This window comes from Phodopus roborovskii, unplaced genomic scaffold (genome assembly GCF_943737965.1).
Source record: "Phodopus roborovskii unplaced genomic scaffold, PHOROB, whole genome shotgun sequence".
NCBI lineage: Eukaryota > Metazoa > Chordata > Mammalia > Rodentia > Cricetidae > Phodopus > Phodopus roborovskii.
This window is the reverse complement of record NW_026126567.1, coordinates 29,337,542-29,350,352: the sequence shown is the minus strand read 5'-3', so window position 1 is coordinate 29,350,352 and position 12,811 is coordinate 29,337,542. Positions and strand designations below refer to the sequence as shown.

Genomic DNA, 12,811 nt, shown 5'->3' with positions numbered 1-12,811 from the left:
CTGTTACTTTCCAGTTTTGCCAGTTTCTCTTTCGTTAGGCTACATACAGTTGATGCTTTTCAAAAATTGTAGCCCTGGAACTTGCTTTGTAGACCTGGCTGGCCTCAAATTTGCAGAGATGCACCTGCCTCTGCCTCCCGAGTGCTCCACAGCTGGGCTCATATTACTGTTTTTACAACAGCTTTACAATATAAATCTTAACGTTTAAAGAATTGGACGGTTAAACTTGCAGTGATGGATCAGCTCCTTAGCCAAACATGGCACTTTGTAAAGTTGAGTGCCATTTCTCCTTGAGTTAGTTCTTTGTATGGTCGGCATTCCCAAGGAGCCCCTGCCCAGGCCTTTGAGGGGGGCCACCCAGACGTTAGTGTGCTGGCACCTCTTGCCCCTCCCATACCAATGGTTTTTAGTCATTTCTTGGAGGCAGGGGTTTATTTCCTCTTTTTTTAAAGACTTAAAATGGAATCTGGAGAAACTTGTGTAGTACAACGTAATTATACTGTCACATGCATAGCAGTAATAGAACACTCAAGATTACCTATTCCTGAAATCTAATTTCTGGAGCTTGTCTCTCTCTTTATTGAATCTGTTCTTTATTGTATAGAATATAATTAGCTTATAGTTTTAACACCTAGAAGTATTTTTCCTTTTGTAATCTTTCTCATTGTAGATTGTTTCTTGGTCACATTCATACTTACACACATGAATTTAATTTCATGAGATGAATGTCAATGAAATCATGCTTTGTCTTTTGTGGTCAGGTACAATCTCCTTTGCCCTTCTATGGTCTGTGTTCCCAATATAGAAATGGTAAATCAGGACTTCATACAGTACCCGGCTGTCAAAATTAATCAAACTCAGTTTTCCAAAATGTTTAATTTTGAACCCAGGTAAGTACTAGTTCCTTGATTCCAAATATTTCCAACCACCAGGTGACCATTACAAAGCTCCTGATTTCTTTGTGAGGTGATTTGTAATAGCAGACTTGGCATTAATTATCCTATTTAACCCTCTTTACTACTTTAGGCGCAGAGTGTCCTAGTGCTATCACTAGTGCTACCAAGAGAACCAGAAGAAAATAATAGGAAAAAGATATTTTAAAAAACCCAAACTTTTAGATCTTTCTCCTCAGGAGAGCAAGGAGCTGTTGCTGTTTTAGCCATTGCTTTAGGAGTTGCCCCAGTTGTCTCCAGACGGCCACTGTGTCCTGACAGATCCATCCTCCACGAATGAGTATTTTCCCATGCCACTAATTTTCCCCTAAGCGTTGAAGTGATTGTAGCTGTAGAAAAAAGTGACTTCTTATCCCAATGTATTTGGCTGTATAAGCTAGGGAAGGGGTGATAGAGTGCTGGCTCACAGTGTTAGCACTGAAGACGAAGCCGGAAGCAGCGCACTGCAGGGTGGGGGTGATGGTCACTGTGAACTATGTGGTGTTGGCTCAGCAGAGGCCATTTACATGGAAAGTTAGCTTCTGAACTTGTCGATACAGATCATACAGATCGAGGAGTGAGTGCACTTTCTAAAAGACGCCAGTCTTCAGCGCCTAGAGAAGGGGCTGCCAACTAAGGAAAGTGATTGTGTGAGTGGGTCAACTGCCACCAGCCTTCTGTGAACTGCCAGCAGCCCTAGCTTTTTTATTTGGTATGTTTTTCACTGGTGTGTCCCACTCTGGTTTTTGTTTTGTTTGTAGAATTGGAGTTTGAAATCAATGCATGGGTCCATATAGGTAGGATGAAACCTTTGATTCATTTTGACAGCTATTTTTTAACTTCTTTATTGATTCTTTGGGAATTTCACGTCACACACTGTCGGGAGCAGTCTTTGCAGGGCGACTCCCAAGTCTGTACCTGAGTGGGGGAGTGTGGATGAGGGAAAGGCTATCTATAGATAATAGAGAGAAAGAGAGAGAGACAGAATAAAGGTCAGGAGGGCAGGTCAGTCAATACTGAAATGCCACACATTTATTTTTTGTCCTCACTCAAGGTTTTGAAAGACCCGCAGAGGGTGTGGGCCCTCATGCCCTGACTCAGGAAAGGCGGCCCCCCCAAATCACTCACGAGAAGCGGTCTCGATGCAAAAGCATGAGGTCTTTTATATTCCAGCGCACTGGGGTCTGCAGCCGTACTCCACGTGGGGTAGAGGACTGGGAACCCTGGGTACAGGGTTTAGATAGCTTTTATAGGGTTGCAGCAAAGCCCATGCATCATAAACCAATCATCTCATAACATCCAGTGTGGACCAATCAATTTGAACTATCCAAGCCCGCAATTGGCCCAGGAAGTCTGCTTTCGCTAGGGCTTCTGGGTAGAGTGACAAGGCTCATTTCTTGTGTTCACTCACTCACAAGTGATGTCGTAAACAGCCCTGTTGTAAACAGTCAAAAATGTGACCTTTTGCCTACTCACTGCTAGGGGGCATAGTCTAGGGAGAGTTAGGCTAAAATTTTCCATTCTTACAGGTTCAATAACTACACCTTAGCTCTAAACTTCTTATTCCCTAGCTTTGAGGTCAGGAGTAGCCATACCTCAGATTCAGGTCTGTTGTTATTTAGACTAAGATGGCCGAAACATCCTTCTGTAGCCACACCTTTGACCTTTAGGTCTTGTGATTTGCTGACAGCTTTGAACTCTGTCCTTGTGCCAAGATAGAGTGCAGCCATCTTTATGGGCACCCACAACGCACCCCTTCCAGTCCCCCTATACCCTCCCCTCCCCATCCCTGTAGTGCCCCTTCACAAAAGAAAAATGTAAAAACCCAAAGCAAGCAAGCAAGAAAAAGAAAAACAGACCACAAACTAAGCCAAACCAAAGAAAAACCTCTTCATTATCTCCTTCATTTCCGCCTCTCTGACACCTCTTCATTTGTCCAGGTGGCATTGGGAACTGAGGTGTGTCATATAGTATATCCTTTGTCCAGTCAGCTTTACTGGTATATCAGTGGTCTGGCTCAAGACCTCTGGTTTCGGGCACACCATCATCACTGGATTCTCACTGGAAGCCCTCTGGAAGATCCTATGGCTGCCCCAAGTCATGGAGAACCTGTGGGTATTGTTCCACAGGACCAATCCCTTCACAGGTCCTGGATGCATAGATGTTAGGGTGGACCAACCGAAGGCCTGGCTATAGGCCTGGGTAGTATCATTGGTCAGTCCAGGCCACTGGGGCCACCTACCTCAGGCAAAAGGGTGGAACCAGTTCCCTTACACCCATACCCTCAGGGTTGGTTCATCCTCTCCTGTGCTGAGGGGTGGGACCAGTGTTCCCGAAATCAGGAGTCAGCTTTCCCTGGGCCTATCAAAGGGCAGGGCCTTCTCAGCATGGCCCTCTGGTTTCATCTGGCATGGTTCCTTTGGCCCCCTGAAATGACAGGAGCCACAGACAACTACATAGACCCCAGCTGCAGCTGGACCATGGCCCCAGACATGGCCCCAAGCAGCAGCTCAGCCTGGTCGACATCCTGACTCTGGGTGGAAGCCTTGGGAACTCAGATCCAGATGGCTCTGGCAGTAGCTTAGCTCCTGTACACTAAGGCCACAGGTTGTGTCACAGAGGTCAACACAAACCTCCCCTGCAGTAGGACCACGGACCCAGACATGGTCTTTGGCAGCAGCCTGGGTCTTGACAGCCATTTTTTTTTCCCCCTCATGTTTATCCCTTACCCCCAGTATACACTATTGTTGTTATTTTGAAAAATACTCATGGCCCCATTCTTGCCCTGCACATTAAAAAAAAAAAAAAAAAAAAACCACACACACACACACACACACACACACAGAGTTACAGGAATGGCAAGTCTGATGCTTTTATTGCAGGACTAAGTGTCTTTTTTTTTTTTTTTTTTTTTTTTAAAGAGTTTTTCTGTAGCTCTTGCTGTCCTGCAACTCACTCTGTAGACTAGGCTGACCTCTACCTCACAGAATGCTGGGATTAAAGGTATGAGCCACCGCCATGTCCATTTCTTAAAACCATGCATGATAGTTTTCATTGAAGTCTCTGTAGGGCTAGGCAATTGTAGGGCTAGGTAAAATCTTCTACTTTGAGATGGTGTTTTTTTTCTGTCCTGTTGAACAGTGTAAATTTTTGATAGCTGGAATGCCAAGAGCCTAGAATTCCTCATGTATGAATGACTCTGTTCACGACTCTGTTCACTCTAGTTCTAGTTTCTGCCTTCTCTTTGCCAATTCAGACTTCTTGTCATAATACTATTGGTTATTGTATAGAATTTAGCATGGGCTACTTTGTGGATTTGGGTAGAACATGAACATACACAGACAATTTTCTGATAATTTGCCTTTTTATCAATATTTTTCAACGTTCCATTCTTCAGAATAGCCCTTAGTTTTATAATCACACTAAAGTAGTCAGCCCCTCATAGATGGCTGTAAATGTAAAGTAGATTATCATTTGGTCTTTCATATACCATTCTAGAGTCATTTTGTAATAGTTTTTCATGGAGTGAAGAATAGTGTCCCTGCTCCTGTGTAGGGAAATTAACTTCGTACACAGATGTCAAGTAACATGCAATTAACTTCCTAGTGCCTTTGTGTTTACTAAGTGAATGTGTTTTCATAACCTTAAAGAAATACATTGTATTGACTATATTTTATGACCTGATTATGATGACATTGCATGTTACAGGATAAAGATAGGATTTTCTTTTACTTTCTTCTGTTTCATGGACAACTGCTTAAACACACACCAATACCCCCTCAAAAAATGTTTCAGTAGTTATAACAAATAGAGTCATCACCCCACCTCTCACCTTACCTTTTATTTCCTTGTCCCCATAATCAGTTTAAGCAGTATATCTGACCACTCAGGACAAAGGCAGTAAGTATTTTGTCATTAATTCTTTTAAAGAGGACAGAGTAGTTTTTAGATAAAGAAGAACTTTATATTGAACACTTCATTGTGAAAATTTGAACCATTACCAAAATTCACAAGCCGTCACAGGAGTGGCATTAATAACAGATGTGTTAATTGAAACAAGGGACAAATTCATGATACAGACAGGGTGAAGAGACTATGGAACTTTTGAGAAATCTGTGTATTCCATAATTCTCCCCACCCAAAGTAGACTGTATTTAATTCTTCTTTCAAATGCACATTCTGTTTGCTTAAATCTACATCTGCTCCTAGCTTTGAACATTGCCTGGAACGTATGTGCGGCTTGGCAGAGAATCTCAGTATGAAAAGGAAAGCACAGAATAAAAAGTTTGTCTTGCTAAACACTCAGCCTGTGATGCTCCTCAGCACCCCCCTGTGCTGCGGGAAAGAGGCTTGTCATTGTTTTCTTCAGTGCTCTCTGGGCCACAGTGCCTGGTCAGAGAGGAGGCTTTTGTCCATTACACTTTGACGGAATTTGTTGAAATCACTAGTTTGTTACAGGGCTATTATATGGCTTTGCATGTTTTTAAAGAAAGCTATTTGCATATTCTGTTTTTCTTTTCTATGGAGTATGTGCTTCATTGCTATGTCCCTGCTTGATCTGAGCCAGTGTTTAATGACAACTCAATCTTGACCCAAGTTTCAAAATTGGAGCCTGATTTTGCATTTATGTTGGCACCTAAAAGCCTTTGGTAGTAGTCTGACCACTTAACTTCTTACTGGTCGTGCTTTGTTAGAGTTATCTCAAGCACGAGAAGCCGTGTGGCTTCTCTTTGTTGCTTCTGGTATGTCAGATGTCATCTACTCCATGTTCCCCAGAAAGGGTCTATGAGTGAGCGGCTTGCTGCCTAGGTTTGAGTTAGAGTGTAAAAGCAAATTGGTTAAAGCTGTGGTAGATGGCTTTTGTGAAAACATTTCCACAATTATGATTAGCTTGTTACAGTTACTCTGAGTTAGATAATGTGCAGACCACTTGGGAAGTTGGACTAGTAAATGATTAGTAAGGGATGATTTCTTTTTTTCATACCTAAATGTACCCTTTCCCATCCAGGCTTTATCTGTGAGTGTTTTTGAATCATGTATAATACATCTTTAAACTTGGATTTATTTTATGTAATGTTGTAATTGAGATAGTAGGCCTTTAAATTGTTTTTCAATTTTTTAAAATTCAGATTATTTTGGCCTTCAAAAGTTCCCTAGTAATACATCAGTACACTTCTTTCTCCCAATCTGCTAGACAGACCTCTAGTTTTTATTTCAGTTGTGCTGCAGCTTTATTTATGAGAATTAGCTCATCCTGGCACAGTCACCTGTCCCTGTTCACCAGTGAAGGACTGTTTCACAAGCATCTCAGTGGGTACCCACTCAGTGACCTGAGCTTAGTCCTCAGAACCTGAATGGTGGAGGAGGAGAGCCAGCTGCTTGACTTTTACATGTACACACATACACAATAAACGGTTTTGAAAATGGATATAAAAGGGGTCTAGCAAGGAAGTGACTGTGAAGGAGATGGTTAGTTGTTCTAGAGTGGGCAGTCCTCTTGTCCATATGGTAGGCTGCCAGAGTCACTCCAGACAGAGCAGGCCAGTAGAAGATAATTTTGTTTTCAGGGTTCCTGGATTTCAAAATAAAAGAAAGCACTGGGATGTGGGCTTTTAAAAGAGTAGTTACTGGGCAGTCCGCCTGAGGCCCTGGAGCAGCTGCTAGTGCTGCCATGAGGTTCTCTGTTGCTCGACAAGGCCTAGGTGGTTAAGATGATGGTAGAGGTTGAAGTGATTTGTGAAGCTTCAACCCATGTAATAATAAGCTGCTTCATATTAGGGCACTGCCTCCCTTATATCTGGGTGCAGGTTTTGTATTGGTAACCTGACTTGGCTTAGTAATAGCCACCAGTTTGTCTGCAACATGTATTTGCTGCTTGCTGCTTCTTTTCAGGTGGTTAGAGACTAGCCTTGCTTTAAAAAAAGCGAATCACATTTTATTTATTGTGTGGAGGACTAGGAATGTGTGAGAGTGGACATCAGAGGACAACTTCAGGGGTCCATTGTTTCTCTCCTTTCACCTTGAGGGTCCCAGGGATAGAACTTAGTTGCCATCGGGCTTGGCAGCAGGTCCCCTTCCCTGCAGAGGTAACTCTCCAGTCTGAGTGTTTGGTTTTAAGAATATTTTAAAACTTCTTCCCCAGACTTCTTGTAATGAAATTCTAAGCCCTTCTGTTGAACATTATTGTCAATTTAAAAGTAGTCCCTCCTCTGCAGTATTTTCCCGTTGTCATTTTTCCTTGGAAAATTCCCAGGATCCCCAAGCCATTAATTCAGAAGTGAATACCATTGGTCGACTGCTTCCACTGCTTCTCTTAAGTAGAGAAATTGTCACCCAAGATGGAAGTGTCCAGCCATGACCAGCTTTGAGAAGTTGGCAGCTTGTTGCTTCACTGGTCTGCATTAGTGCAGCAGTGATGAGTTATGGCTGTCTATTAAGGGCTCCTTTTCTTTTTTCCTTTTGCTTCCTTTGGGTTTGGTTTTCTTCCTTCTGTTGTGAGCTACTCCCTACATAGGAATGGCTAGATGTGAGTTTGAATTCTGTCATGTTTCCCAGAGCTGTGGGCAAGAACTTGGCCACATCCATACATCCTGATGCTTCTCTTTTTATCTGTGGATTATGTGCTCATCTTATCTGCCTACTTCTGATGAACTTAACACAGCCACAAAAGTAGTGGTGTTAACCTAGCAATCAAAATCTAAAATGACCGTTCTTGTTATTAACAGTGTAAAGCTTACTGTAATGGTCACGTCACCACTTCATGATTGGTTTCCTTGTGTCTCTACAGTGAGCACGTAAATGGGTGCCGGCTGCTGTGTCACCTTAATTGAGTTGACTGATGGTGGCTGCTGGGAGTGTTGCTTTTGTCTTGAGAATTTAGTGGTGCTTTCTACTGTTTACTTACTTGTACTTAGTTTTAGCAACAAGCAGTTTGAAAATTAGGGTGGGAGGAAAAAAAGCTAAGTGGGGACATAAGGACCACATGTTTCTGTCAACCTGAGAACCAGGACAGTCCTTAAATGTCTGCAGATAGACTCAGTTCACATGGCTGTTTGTGAGCTGTCTGGTTCCTCCCTTGTATATGGTAGAAACATCATTTTCTGAGTTGACTCCAAGTGACCTTTCTCAGATAGCACATGCTTTGGATGGGGCCTCTGCCTCAGCCTCACAGTACAGCCATCTCATGTTAAAGACACTTTGTACAGCCTGGACCAAGCACAGACTTTGTTGTATAGTGTGAAATTACTGGGATGTTTTGGGTTTTCTATGTAAATCTCTATACAGAGATCAGGATGGCCTTCAACTGTGGCAGTCGATCCGCTTGTCTCTATCCCAAGTGTTGGGATTACAGGCATGCACCATCATATCTGGCCCACTTTGGAATTTCTAAAAGCAGTTTAGTTCATTCACTTGTCTTTGCTCTTTCACTTTTATATTTATTTAAAGTAGTTAGGTGACTTGTGAAGGATCTTCCAGAATCTTAGCTCTTTGTGGTTCAGAGGCCCTCCCTTGATAATCAGGTCTCTTAGCCCCCAGGCTTGTTTATACATCCAGCAGTCTGGGGGCTTGTGTCTCTGCCTCTTCTAGTATAGAGAAGGGCTTCATCTTTATTGGTCTTATTGGAGGTCCTATGGTGTAAGAAGAGTAGGGGAGCTGGACTTGCTAGTTTTGCTACTGATCTTGCAATATTTTAAAACTCTGTGACATATTCTAAAATGCTCTTGTAAAATCCATTTTATCCAAGCTATTTGAGGGAATCTTAGCAAGCTTATAGACTATTTTCCCCCAAAATGCATTTTGCTTAAAGTACTAATGCATGCCTGCTTTAACTAATAGACAAGTCATTGTTTATAATTAGCATGTCCAATGAACAATGTGGAGGCCTAGCTAAGTTCTCAGATGTCTTTAGAAATGAGAAAACTAAAGATCAGAGACAGCACAATCCCCACAGGGAAAATGTTAAGACTGGCAGGAACACTTCATCTTTTTTCTACTCTTCTAAGTTAGTAGATGGCACTAAGACTTGGCCACTTAACTAGCAGATGTGTGGTAGATGCTAACCCTCTCAGGCTAAGGCTCAGCCACTCACTGACAGAAGTTTTTCAAGTATTGGTGTTTGTGTGTTTGTTTAATGGTATTTGTTCTGTTGATTATTTGATAAGTCCTCCATCCCCTTTTCACTTTCATTGTAAAACAATCTAGGAAATTTCATTTTAGCTTCCATTTTACTGATAGTATTAAGGCATGTATTTGTAAGTTAAATTTGCTTAAAATTCCTCAAATAAGTTTACATTAACTTAAGAGTATGGCTAGAGACCAAAGGAATGATTTGGGTTGTTGAGGGAGAATCTGTTAAGTTTGCTGTTAAGGAATTATGGGGTGTCTCTTACATTACAGAAAGAGATGATACTAAGACAAAAGGACTTGATATAAGATTATTGATTTAGTTGCAGCTTGTTAAATTACTGTTTTTCTTTTTAGGTTAATTAGGTATTGAACTGGGGGCTTCCCATGCTCTATCATTGAGCAAGCTATGCCTCCAGCTTAGTTGTGGTGTTTTTAACTGTGGTCCAGAATGTAACATGGTTATAGGGCTTTGTTTTCACATATTATTTATAAGGTTGAAAAAAAATATACAGAATTTATAAAATCGAGCAGTATATTAGTATTACTTTCTTTGTCACTCTCTTTGCTTTTTTGGGTGTATATGGGTGTTTTGGGTGGATGTATGTATATGCACCATTTGAATGCCTGGTGCCCATGGAGGTAGAAGATCCATGGAACTGGAGTTACAGATGGTTGTAAACTGCCATGTGGGTGCTGGGAACTAAATACAGGTGGGAGTAACAAGTGCACTAAACTGCTGAGCCATTTCTCCAGCTCCTCCACCGCACTCTTAAAAAAAGAACAAAAGAAGTAATACAAGTCAGAGGATAATGAAGAATGAGCTCACTTTGAAGAGAGTTGTCTGTATCCATGTGCATCTTGACAGCAGCACAGCATCCACATGTTGCAGATTACTGGAATTGAAATTTGGTCCTTGCAGGTAGTGATAGGAGCACTCTGTCTGGGTCTCTTCTGCAGTTTTTAGTAGGTGAAGAGTTTTCAATCATCTCCTACTCCTTGATATAAAATCTATAATTTCGTTGCCTAATAACAGATGTTGAAAAACGTTGTGATGTGAGTCTTTTCTTTTTGAAACCATAGTGTTATGGCCAGAGGAATAGCAGTAATACAATTCTTGGTAAAACATAGTCAAGTTTTGAAAATAAAGTTGTCAGGTTCAAGGTCAACCAGTTATGGCTATGCTGTTCCATAGCTTGGACTATATGTTGACTATAAAACTTTCCCCTTTATTTTACCTTTGGTGTGCATTAGGCTGTAATGCTTATTATAAAAGATTTATTTTTATTTATTTGTCTGTGTGTGTGTGTGTGTGTGTGTGCACGCGCGCGTGTGTGCACGCACCTGCAGAGCCAAGATGCAGGCATCTAGTACTCCCCAGAGGTGGAGGTAAAGGTGGTTTCGAGCTGTCTGATGTGGACCCTGATAGCTAGACTCACTTTTCTTAACCTCTGAGCCATTTCCCTAATTTTATATTGCTTTTTAATGTCATGTGTACCTCTTTTTTTTAGTATCACTGCTTTAAATTATATATATATTTCATTAATTCAGCAAAAGGAAACACTGTTGGACCTTTCATTGTATATATACTATTAAAATACAACCAGTCTAATAAAATATCATCTGTTAACACAAATGAATACAAAGAGAAGAGAATGCTTTTTAAAAGACAAGTAAAGTAGATGCAGTAGGGGGCACTAGATGAAGGCAAAAATGAATTCTTATATTGAAGCCGTTATAGCCTGTGTCTGGTTCCTGTGTAAATGGTGTGGTAATTGTTTCCCCTTAGTTTTCTTGATGGATTTAGTTCTTAGTTCCAAAGTTGCATGTGAAGGAGACAGAGATAACCAGTCTCAACCATCAATTGGATGAAATGATACAGTCTGATAATTGTAAATTGTTTTTAGAGCTTTCAAAAGGGAAGTAGGGACTACAACTAACAATTTCTTGATTAGAACAGGACATTTATTAACTTGGTGTTTTTGTTAAAGAAAAAAGGGAAAGACCAGTTATTTGAAGTGATTTGAAAACTTTGTTCTCCTTTTGTGTAAATGAAAAAAGGTTTATTTTTAATGTTTGGGGCATCCTTAAATGCTTGGGGTTTTCATTTGTTTATTTTTATTCATTCATTCATTTATTTATTTACTTTTGCTTCTTTTACTTGCCCTCTGTTACATCATCTAGTCCAGTATCAGATGGAGATGATGCGCAGCCTCCGCCATGTCAACATCGATCACCTCCATGTGGGCTGGTATCAGTCCACGTATTATGGCTCGTTTGTTACCCGGGCACTTCTGGATTCTCAGTTCAGTTACCAGCACGCCATTGAAGAATCCGTCGTTCTCATTTACGGTTAGTAGGAGGCTCCTTTATTATTCTTTTCCTCCCGTAATATTATTACTGCTATTTTTGCTTTCTGTCTTTCTGACTCGTGGAGCAGCCCTGGCAGGCCTTCGCAAGTAAATATCAGCCCCGTTCTGCAGCAGCCTCAGCAGCAGCTCCGTCTAGACAGGGTTTCCTTCTTTCTGTTTATTTTTCTTGCTATCAGAGCCCTGATGTGTACATTTTGGAATGCTGGAGTAGCTGCTTCAATTTTTTTCCTCCTCTCCCTCCCTCCTTGCAGGGGCTGGTGGAATAAGACCAGATGTCTAACAAACTCCGATTGCTGGCGTGTCTGGTTCCGTACGTGACTGACCAATCATAATACAGCGTGCCAAGTTTTCCTTTTCTTTTTCTCTTTCTTTCTTTTTTCTTTTTTCTTTTTTTTTTTTTTTTAAACCTCTGACAGCAGCATACAAAACCTGGACTGTTTCTTAGCACAAAGATTTTTTTTCTTTCGGCCTATTTAATGGTGTTTCCTCAAGCTCTCCAGACCAGATGTTCTGTGCTATATCAGAACCGTAGGCAATTTAACAGCTTTATAGCCTCCCCCTTCCCAAACACTCACAGTTTGCCATATCTGGCAGACTTGCATATAGTTTCCAGCTGAGAAGTAAATGTAACGTCCTGAGTATCTGTCAGAAAAAATACTAATGAATACGATCAATCTTATGAGCTGCCCTGAAATTGTTTCAGTGTGTTAGCAATTGGATTACAGAGAGAACAAGTTGTTAAAGTGCACTTATATTGGCTGGAAACATTGCATCATCAGACCTTGATGAATTTTCCACTTGCTTCAATCTATTTTGGTTTTCATTTTATCACCTATTGCTAAAAGTTTCACTGTGTTGAATTTCAGACAACATGAATGTTGACACAGGTTTTAGGCAAGCGTTGGCACACCAGAGCCGTTATCGTGTAGCAAGTGCTAAGCTCCCTTCCTTGCTGAGTGTTCAAGCAGTCAGTTTTGACAAACTTTGTTTCTGTAAAACTGAAGCGACACGTTGTGATAGCGCTTGGATGGAGTGGTTTTGTTTTTACATCTGCTTTAGTGAAGAACTGTGGACAGCACTCACTGGGATGATACGCTTTGTTCCCAGGGCTATTTGTTTTCAGTTTATTGACTGAAGGGCTGTATAAGTGTACACAGAGATTTTCTATGTTTAATATTCATGAGTATTTTTTTCCTATCTATGCAAGATCTATGGAACATTATCACATATTTAATTTTCACCAAGTTTACTGGTTCTTGTTGAGGGATGAATTTGAAGGTATCCCACCTAGTTTTTGTTTGAAAGTGGAAGTTATGCTGGGTTTAGTCAGCTTCAAATTATGTCCTGATTATTTAATTTGGTCTTCATATTTTAAAGCTTATA

The 12,811-nt window shown here is 41.0% G+C and overlaps 1 protein-coding gene across 1 annotated transcript in view; it reads left to right on the top strand.

Annotated features, from left to right (window-relative positions):
• Positions 1–12,811, top strand: part of Eif3h (eukaryotic translation initiation factor 3 subunit H) — a 78,240-nt gene that overhangs the window by 52,038 nt on the left and 13,391 nt on the right. Inside the window, exon 3 of the mRNA XM_051202476.1 lies at positions 11,241–11,408. Coding sequence (XP_051058433.1) covers positions 11,241–11,408 — 168 coding nt within the window. The remainder of the gene's footprint in view (positions 1–11,240; positions 11,409–12,811) is intronic.